Source organism: Frankliniella occidentalis, unplaced genomic scaffold, assembly GCF_000697945.3.
Source record: "Frankliniella occidentalis isolate FOCC.00 unplaced genomic scaffold, Focc_3.1 Scaffold67, whole genome shotgun sequence".
NCBI classification, from domain to species: Eukaryota; Metazoa; Arthropoda; class Insecta; order Thysanoptera; family Thripidae; genus Frankliniella; species Frankliniella occidentalis.
This window is the reverse complement of record NW_026267197.1, coordinates 700805-711088: the sequence shown is the minus strand read 5'-3', so window position 1 is coordinate 711088 and position 10284 is coordinate 700805. Positions and strand designations below refer to the sequence as shown.

General features: G+C 63.0%; 1 protein-coding gene across 1 annotated transcript in view; it reads right to left on the bottom strand.

Moving 5' to 3' along the window:
- Positions 1–8760, bottom strand: part of LOC127749583 (translation initiation factor IF-2-like) — a 15830-nt gene extending 7070 nt beyond the window's left edge. The window contains exons 1-2 of the mRNA XM_052268356.1: positions 8557–8760; positions 8246–8513 (exon numbers count right to left, since the gene is read on the bottom strand). Coding sequence (XP_052124316.1) covers positions 8246–8330 — 85 coding nt within the window. The 5' untranslated portion in view covers positions 8331–8513; positions 8557–8760. The remainder of the gene's footprint in view (positions 1–8245; positions 8514–8556) is intronic.
- Positions 8761–10284: the final 1524 nt, after the last annotated feature.

The following is a 10284-nucleotide window of genomic DNA, read 5'->3' as shown; positions in this document are numbered from 1 at the left end:
AGGTCGGCGACCAGGTCGGCGTGGTGGTGCTGCTGCCCGTCTCAGAGGCCGGCCCCGCGGCCACGCGCCTGCCCCTACTGGAGCAGGCTGGAGGCCCCCCCGCCGGGTCCGCGGCGCCGGGATAGAAAGAGAGAGAGAGAGAGACCAGGACCACCTATCAGAGTAATGACAGAGGGACTCGAACTAATTGAACGCCGCGTCTTCATCTGCTCACACAATTACGGGCTATTTGTAACCCGGACGGCCGACCCTCCGCGGGCCGCCGCCGCCCCCCTCCGCGCGCCTTACCCCCGTGACCGTGGAGCCTCGCGGCGGCGCAATTAGGGCTCCGGGGATCATCAGCGGCGAGGTCCTGGAGGTCAGCCGGTGTCCTCATCAGCCCGGAGGAGCATGGAGCCTCTCGCCGTCCCGATGTCGTCCCCGCTGTACCGGCCACGGCCACAGACACACGGAGCCTGGAATACACCTCCCACCCGACAGTCCTCTTCCCTTGAATGTCACGACGCCCCCCGACACCGCCGTGTAGCGTGGGTTCGGGCCGCGGTGTCGCTGCTGCGGCTGTCTGCGCGCTGACCTTCCGCGGAAAAGCCAAGGCCCGGCCGCCCGCCTCGCAAGCCCCGCTGTCCGGTCAGACGGAGACGCCAATAACGACGTCTCCTGAGAGACGACCGCGAGGGGCGAGGGTGGGAAGGGTACGAGGTCAGCGTGGCTGACGACCTAGCCCCCCCCCCTCCCCCAACCCCGCGAGAGCAGAGTGCAAGAGCACCGCGGGGCCGCCCAGAGATGAGCCCGACCGTACTTATGTAAAACGGACGCCCCAAAACGGCGCCCTAATGGCTGCCGCGCCCGTCGCGGTGGCGCCGCCCAGCTGGAGATGAATGACAGCGAATCACTTGAGACGGATCTCCCTGCCACGCAACTCCCCTCCCCTCCGCGCCGCACTTGCCCGCCCGCGGTATGTAACACCATCGGCACTCGTTCCGGCCCGACCCGACCCACCTTTGCCCCGCGCGCACAGAGCCGAGCACCGCCGCGCCGCCGCCCCCGCGCAAGCGAACCCGAGCGCGCGGCACGATTCGCTGATAATTCGCTTTTATTCAGAATGAATTAGAAATTTTCTTTTCTCCCTCGCTTCTCCCACGGAGCGAAGGAAAATGAGCGATTCCGATCTCTCACGAGAGCGGTAATGAAGACTTGACGCCCACGCGATGCCCCGCGCGGCTGACGCTGACGCCCGCGGATCAGTGTCGGCGCCGGAGGCGGAAGCCGAGGGGGGTTGGATCAGGAAGTAGATCGTCGACGGGGAAGGTGCTTCTCTCGGTCGCCGCTCAACACCATACACCTCCGCACAGCGGCGTGCCGTGCCGTGGCGGCCCTGTCCCCGTCCCGCTTGTACCGTACTGCTCCACCAGGCGTCGCGGCGCCGCCGAGCGTCGTCGCGTCGCTCCGGCCGGCCCGACCCGGCCTTGGTAATTAAACAATCAGCCGTCCGTTTCCGGACCGTAATGGATCCGGAGTGGTCCTGCCTGACCCGGCCGCGCCTAGCCAGCAGCAGTCCTGCAGCCACCGCCGCCGCCCTGGCGTACCGTTATCGCTGGCCTCGCTCCTAGGCCGCGCCCGGGGAAGACGGAAAGGTGTGACGGCCGACGAAAATCGCATTTGATTGGATCTGCTCCGCTACGCCGTGCCGTACTGCTGCTGCTGATGCGGGCTTCATAGTGGAGTATAGTGTGAGTACGCGGGCAGACCCCGACTACATCAGTACCGCGTCCAGGACCGCGCGCACTCGGGTTTCAGACGCGACGGGCGCGTTTTGTTCTCGATTCCGATTGGCCCGCGCGTTTCCTGAGGATAATAAAAAGCGCCTTCACTCACTCCGGGGTGATAATTGCCTCCCCTGCTTTTCTTCTTTGCCCTCATTATCATCATCATCCTCCTCTCCAGTCTCTGTGCAACTCCCTGCCCCGCCCCCGCCCCGCCCAGGACAACACCTTCGCGTGTGTGCAGCAACGCCCCGGGCCGAGGGGCCGGGGTGACATCACCGCGAGCGAGCACAGCGGCCTCACCTTAGCACCTCGTAGTCAACGACTTATCGCCTCCGTAGTGGCGCAACGCGGCCGTCGCGGATCGAGGGCGAGACGGGCGGGGGGCGAAAAGGGTAAATATGGTATGAAGAAGCATGACCCGGCGTACTGTAGTATATGTCATGTTTTTCTTTCTTCTTGCTCACATGCAGTCTCTGCAGGGTCTTATTTTTTCTATCCTTTGCAGAAAGAAAACGGCAGCATCCGCAGACCAGTCCAGTCCAAGTTCACAGCTGCTGCAGCTGCTGCCACGAGCGCCGCCAGCTGCAGCTGGGGGGCTGGCTCATCCGGTGCTGGTCAGCAGGAACTGGAACGAGGCTCTCGCGTGGAACCAGTCGGGCCTTGGCCGCCGCGACGCTCCGCACGTCGCCGCCCCTTTAGAGTCCCGCGGCCACGCCACGCCACCGCTGGACGCGTCTGGACGACGGTCTCCCCTGCTCGCCGAAGGTTGTTGGTTCAGGGCCGCGGGGCCCAGGCCCAGGTGGCCAGGCCAGAGGCTTTCCATCGTCGTGTGTCTCTGTACCTTTCTCTCTCCCTCCATCGGGCCGCCGGCCGAGCCCGGGGGGCAGAATGGTAAGCATCTAACTTACGGCGCGACCGACACCGTGGGTCGGAGTCACACACATGCCGAACAAGACGGAGGCAGCGCAGCGACCCGACGCCGACCACTTTCCCCCGACGACGACGTACAACATCTAAAATGTAACGGCCGGGCGGGCGCGCGTCCGTTCGTCTCTGTCGGTGGCGGGTGGTACTAAAGACAGTAAAGAGGCCACAGCCCTTGCTCGTCTTTTAATGCAAATCGCCCTCCAAAACGCTGCTGTTAATGAGCCACATTTTCGCACAGCTGGGCGGGCCGCCGCGGGCGGGAGGAGACGCGGGCGGTCCCAGTCCCATCCCGACGGCGGCACCCACCACAACAGCCCCACCGCGTGGGAGCGGGAGGGGCGGTGCGGCGCTGGGACCGAAGGGGGGCCTCCAGGCGGTCACTGTCCCCCCCGGATCGCAGCGGCGGTCTTTTAGCAGAATAGTAGGAAGAGTCCACGGGCGAAGGGAAACCAGGCAGCAGCAGTAGTAGAGGCGGTGGTGGTGGTAACAAATGGGCACCGCGGGGTAAGCAATAACAGCCTAGGAGAAAACGATCCGCCGCGGCCGTGGCGAGTGCGAGCCATGTGATCAGGAGCGAGGAGCGATGGGCGCGGGGCAGGAGGGAGACACGCGACATGGGCGCGGGGTAACGACGCTGATGAACCTATCGCCCCATTTGGAACGAGAAATAAAACGGCCAATTCAGTGACCAAACGCCTGATTTATAACCCCTCTTTTGGAGGGGCTTTGGGCCGGCTCTAACCCACCAATAACTCACGTGTTTAGCATGCCTTCCTCGCGGGGCCGGGGAGCAGCGGGCCGGACGCCGCGCCCCGGGCGGGGCTCCCGGGGGACCTAATGAGAGCCCAGAGGAGGCCTGATCGACAGGGAGCCCCGCGCGCGCCTCGTCCTCCACAGTCCGAATCCATCACCAAACACCATACTTTAGAGCAGGGCCCTGCTCGAAACGAACCAACGAGCGGGAATGAAAACGTTTTTGAATCCGGTGGGGGGCCGCGGGCCGGGGGGGTTTCGGATTCCGAGCAGCCCACGGGATAGAGACACACACGCACTCTTTGTAGAAAAGTGTACTGTAACTCGAGCTAGGAGCGGGTGTAGTGCAGTGAGTAAATGCACTCCTGCGAGGCCACGATAGCGACAGGCCCGGAGGTGTGGGCGGAGGAGGTTTCGCCTGAGGTACACCAGCTGTGTATTTTTAAATTAACGCGCCGCGCAGAGTTAACGCGCGCGTCATTTACATTAGTTTTTCTTTTCGGGTGGATCCTCCTGCGTGTTGGAAGAAGGAAGGGGCGAGGAGGAGGGGACCGGGAGAGCCACCAGCCCGGGCCATCCGTGGCTTTCATCGTCGTGCTATGCCCCCAATTATGGAAATGCCCTAGCTCTACGGCCCCGGCCCGACCCGGCCCCGCCGCTATCCGCGGCCCATCGGCTGGGTGTGAACACAATGGTGCGCACCGGTGTCCTCTCCCTCTCACCTGCGGTGCCCCCCCCCCCCCCGTGCGCTCATACCACGCCCACACCAAACACCCTCCCCCTCGCACCGAGACGTCAACCGCGACGATAAAAGACGAGGGGTGGGGGGAGTTAAGCAATTAAACACTTTGAAATATTTGAACAACGGCAAATCTCTCGCTTGTCATCAATCGCGGCGGGGGGTGTTGTGTTGGTCACGAGAACGCCATGTGCTGGCTAGACCAGAAGGCTTGAGCAAAGGCATTGTTAAGGCGTTACCCGTTCCTGATACCAATTACGTTCGCCCGTTGCTATCGCCCGGCCCGGCCCCTAGGCCCGGCTATGACGACGCGACGGCCGGACCAATCTCCAAATGGTATCTGGTTCACGGCTGCACCCCTTTGGCTACCCGGGCTGCAGGCGCCCCGCCCCCGATCCCCAGATAATGCCATCTAATTAACACGTTCAGTGCGGCGTGACCCACACCGTGGGTCACAATAACATGGGATTGCCTACCCCCGCCGCACTCAACGTGTTAATAGGGCGCGGCAGTGAAGGCGTTTCCTAGTTGTTGTTGTTGTTTCCACGGGCAACTCGAAAAGGCGTCATGTCCAGACTGTTGTCCGGGACCGTAGCGCCAGAGAGGATCGTAAAAGAGGAACAAAAACCGTAATTTTATAGTTGACCCGTCGCATCGCCGTTGAGCAAAGAGATAAAAAAGTACATAAAAGATGTGACTCCGCAAAAGACCTGGATATAAAACACTACCGTTGCAGAGCTCCGGGTGATTTATTAGCTGTGGACACAATGAGGATGGCGGGGACGGACAAGATTTCAAAAGTGAGTGGCGCCTACGTCACCGCGTGCTTTTCGGGGGGAAAAACAACAGTTTTTAGCTGTTATCGAACTTCAATCACGGCGACGCTAAAAAAACGTTCCATTTACATTCCGGCAAACTTTATCTCAACCCACCGCACCGCGGAGGCATCCGACTGTGACCAAGTGGCACCCCCCCCCCCTTTTCCAACGCCGCCTGCACGGCCCGTCGCACAACAGGCTATCCGTTTGTTTTTTGATGAATGATGCGCTGATATCTCACAATCGTAAGCGCGTGTGAGTGTGTCCGATACTGTGCGTGTGTGAGTGGATGCGTGTTGCTGATCACTCGCATTAGTCGCTGCTAGCAGGCGGACCGGACACCCGAGGATGCGCGTTTAGGAGGCGCGGAGTTGCATTTCCCTGGCTTTTGATCTTCTCCAACGCACACAAATTCACATCGGTAGACGTGTACGGCAATTTGTCGCGTATGATGGATGCCCAAGCAAAACGGCGTGGTCATAGGGGTTTGTGACCCCTCTCCCCTCCACTCGGTTTTCTCATAATCCGTCGATACACACAGCAGGCGTTGCGGAGCAAGGCAGCACCCAGCAGCACCCCCCTCTCCCATCCTACACTCGCATGCAAACGCGCGAAAGTTACCGCGCCGCGCGCAGGCCGCCCGGCCGAGTGCAGCAGTGGCGGAGGAGGAGGTACTGCAGCAGCAGCGGCGGTGCGAGTGCAACAACGCCCACGCCCCGTGCCCCCCGCCCATGCCACACACCGCGCCGAGCCGGTCCGACACGCGGAAACAGAGGAACAACGCGAAATAATAAAAGGAAATATTCAAATTTTGCGCCGAAAAATACTAAATGTGAATGCGTGAGAAGTCAGCGCGGCGCGAAAAGGAGCAGCCGCAGGCCGCAGGGCCCTCTGCTGGACGATAAAGATGGTCTAGATGAGGGGCCGTGCCGTGGGAGGGAGGGGCGCGGAGGACCGGCGCGGGGCCGGGTGCCTGGCGCCAAAGGGGTGGGTGGCGCCAGGTAGGGGGACGGACGCTCTGATGCCGCTCCGCAACCCAGGCAGACGGCCTCGAAGACGTTCTATCACCTCGACGGCCTCGTAGGGTCGGCGCCAGGAGGACAGCGGAGGGCTACGACCTGCCCCCTGCCTGCGCCACGAAAACAACAGCGATTCTTTTCGCGCCGTGGAGGCTGCGCAGCCGGCGCTGCAGCAGTGTCCTCCTGTCGGGCATCCGCGCGCTGCGGGCGGGGTCACGCTCCAGGGTCACCCTGGTCACCCCTGTCCCCGGTCTGCCCCGCGCGGCCACGGCCAGGGGCTCGAGGTCCGACCAGCAGAGTGGCAGTGGAGCGAGAAACGCGTCGTCGATCCGCCGCATGGCTAGCAGTATTATCCAGTCCCATCGAGTTGACAAAATGAAAAGAAAAGAGAGTGCGCCGCACGGCCGTGGAGACTGGAGAGGAGACGACGATGTCGAACCGTATCGAACCAGAGCCGAGTGTCTCCAAGAAAGGGGGATTTTATTGGGACTTGCGTCAGTCTGATCCGCGGCTAATCCCCGTCCTCCTGTGAAGCCGGGACACAAAAGGGGGACCCGTCCGTCCCAGGAGAGGGACCATAGCCGTGCCGGGGGGACCCTGTGACGCGCTCCCGTGGTCACGAATGGTGTGTGTCGGTGTGGCTGTGTGTGTGTGTGTGAAGGTGCGCAGAATGCACCGGCGAATCTGACAGGGCTTCCAGTGAATGGGAGAAGGACAGACGACAGCTACTACCTGCTAATCCGATGTTCGGTGTGGGGGAGGGGGGCCATTGCCCCGCGCGAGGCAGGCAGTGCGGCGGGGGCGGTCCGCGAGTGACGAGGCACACCCGGTCACCCGGGCCCCTCAGGACTACTGTGCTCGCGTCGCGCTGGACTTTGGAGAGGAGTCTCTCTCTGTGAGCGCGATGTTGCATCACGGAGTGCCAGGAGGGAACTTCGTGGTCAGGTTGTGTGAGCGGGCCGCAGGGCCCGCCTCCTGGCCGGACAGCGGGTGCCGTTGTGCCCGTCACGTTGCGCCCGCCCCGCCCCGCACAGCCGCCTCTTCCGGCTCGACTCCCCGGAGGGGTTCCGGACTCGTAAGGCCCCGGAGCGTCCGAAGCCTCACCGCAGTGTCCGTTTCGCAGACCGCAGGGCCTTGAGGGCCCCTCTGGGAGAGAAAGCAAGATGGAGGGAAGGAGAGGGGCTCGCCGCGGGGCGACCAGAGGGCGGCAGGGTTAAAACGACGTGACAAGCCGAGACGTCCAGCGGCGTTGAGGAGGAAGAAGAAAGGCGCTGCAGTCATGAGGACATGACCCCTGTCGTGGAGGTGCAGGCCGACACAGGCGGTGAAAGTCCGGCCGCGGCGTTCGAACCTGCAGGCTGCAGTGCTGCAGTGCGCGGATCGGGGACAGCCGACCATGGGGCGGCGGGGCAGCCTCTTCAAAGGGCACGACAAGAGGGCGGGCGGGCCTCGGGGACGTGCGTGTGCCGCTCGCATCCGCCCTCCAGGGACCAAAGAATCACTACGGTAGCCGAGAGGCTGAGAGAGGGCTGGGCAGGCGGAGGCTGGCTGGACGGGCGGCAGCGCGAGCACGCCGTCAACCTCTGTCGGCCTGCCTGCAGGTAGCTGCAGCGCGGGGCTGGGGCGGGGGTGGGAGGGGCGCGCTGGCATTCCTTCTTCACCCCTCAGGTGTGAGGGCCCGGCGGCCCCGCCTCGCCCCGCCCCGCCCCGCTTGGCCCGGCACCATGCAGGGCAGGGGCCGCAGCAGCGGGCCCAGCCTGCAGCAGCCCAGCATGCATCTCCCGTGCGTCTCTTTGTAATATGTTTGCCTGGCTGATCGGCACCGCCATGCAGCCCTGTTGTATGGGCAGCCTAGTGCTGCCGAGAGCTGAGATCCTCGACGTGTCCCAGTATGGTCGCCAGAAAGGCATATAAGACCTGGCTGTGAACCCGGGGAGGGCACGAGCGGCGAAGTGTGAGCGGTGTGTGCATGCTCATTTATGCCTGCAGCCTCCGGTCGTGGAAGGGGACGCCCCACAAGTGCGCCCCGTGCTTGCTTCGTTACGAAACAAGTTTCGCTCCGTTGACTGGCCGGATCATCTTTCAGGGGCTGCGGCGGCGGGCGATGGGCCCGGAGCCCCTGCAGGGGCCGAGGTTACTAACTTACATGATACCCGACCAGCACCTGCTACGAGCGGGGGGGAAAATTTGTGCAAGGTTCTCTCGTTCTCAGATGATACTCACTGTTCTTGTCGCCTTGCGGGGTCCTAGAGCCGCCCGTGAGCGGGCGGCGGTGCTCTTCGTCCGCTTCCATGGTGATGGTCACCATGATGGTGGAGGCTGTGGTCCTGAGTGCGGCGCAGCGAGAGACTGCCACGCGGGGGTGTCACACTAGAGCCCCTCGGCTCGACTCCTCTCCACTCTCACAAAACTACCGCCATTGGGCACATGGCTCTCTTATAATTTCCTTTTATCTTTCTCTCCTCCTCACTCTCACACGGCACAGGGTGAGCTGATCTCTTTTCTCTCTCTCTCACACACACACACGCACACACAGGGGTAGAACACGTTAAATCCACAGAGGTGCAGCAGCAGCAGTAGCAGCGTCGCGCCGCCCGGGAGGTAGGCAGCCCATGGAGTCCCTGGCGGAGGGCCGGCAGGGCGATGAAGGTAATCCTCACGTGCGTCCCGAGCGAGACCCGCGGCACGGACCGGCGTGCGGAGTGCGTGTAGCGACCAGCGCGCGCGGCGTCCTCTGGACAACTAGCGAACGAAAACCGAAGCCAACCTGAGCGGCCTGGGCGGCGGCGGCGTCCCCCTCCTCCGCCAGCCCCCCTCCCGCCCCTCCCTGCCGCGCTCGGAGGCTGGGGTGGGGCTCGGTTGCTGCGCCGCGCTCCATCAGAGGCAAACACAAAACGCAAGGAAAGGCTCGCTCCAACGCTCGAGCGCTTCCGAGCGTAGCTAGAAGCGTAGCCGAGCCTCCAAGCCCTGCGCGCCCGAAGACGGCCGAAGCTGCTCGGGCCCGGGCCCGCGGGCCGGGGGCGAGGGCGTCCGAGGAAGTCCTGGAAGCGTCTCTCCCTCTCCCACGCGAGGACGGGGGGCGGGCAGAGCATGCCGCTCAGGTGTGCACCGTGTGCACCACTCCGCACGCCACCCTCCCCGGCTTGCTCGGGCGAGAATAACAACATATGCGCCGCTGGAGCCGCCCTGGAGCCTGGAGCGCGCGCTGGAGCCATAAGCCCGCCCTGCGCCGCCCGCCCTGTAAAAGCCCTGTAACGCCCTGTGAATCAGCAGGCGGAAGACACTCCAGTCCCGCGGCTTGGCCCTGACTACTCCGACCTCGCAGGCGACAGGAGGACGACACGACCACAGAGTCTGCAAGCCCTCAAGCCCCCCAAAGAAACCCAACGAGCAAAAAGAAACGACGACTCTGCTGCTCCAGGGGCATATCTACCTCATGGCCTTGCAACACGTCTGACGGGAAGGGCAGGAAAGTGTGAAACCTGTGTTGGTGGTGGTGTGCCCGTTAAAATCTAAACGAGCACTTGCCCAAAATTGCGGCCGAGGCAAGGCCGTCGTACACCTTGGCGTCGGGGGTGTGCCTACCTTGTACCTCGTCTGAACTCCCCCCCCCCCTTTCCATCAAGTCAGCCGTTCTTCTGGCCTGATCCCCTTTCTCCCTCTGGGAGTGGAGCGGTGCTCATGGCAGGCTCATTTGCTCCTCGGTTATGTGCCTACGTGACGCAAGAGGGTGCTTTCAGAACGTGACACCTCGATAGACGGGAGACAGTGGAAAAAAAATCCCAGCGTATTCAAAGTGTACGATGTCCGAGAAAAAATAGGTGTATAGCTCAATAGAGAGAGAATAGCCGTCTAGAGGTGCATACTCACCACGTGAGTGCGTTTGTCACACGGCTGCACACTCACATAATAACGCTACCCGGTCACGCCATCGCCGTAAATCTCACCCGCAGGGAGGGAATCCTTCTTCTATGTCGGGCCCGCCGCGCGCTGTTTGACGCGCCGCGCATTCAGATTTGTTTTCGGCCACGTGCGACACACCCGTAATGCTGTTTCCGGCCGCCGCAGGAGGACGCCCTGCAGGACGCCCGCAAGACGCCCCCGCGAGACACCCCGCAGGACACCCCGCAGGACGCCCACAGGACGCCCACAGGACGCCCACAGGACTAACTCAGGACACCCGCAGGACGCATGCAGAACGCCCACAGGACGCCCAACAGGACAACCCACAGGACGCCCGCAGAACGCTCACAGGACGCCCA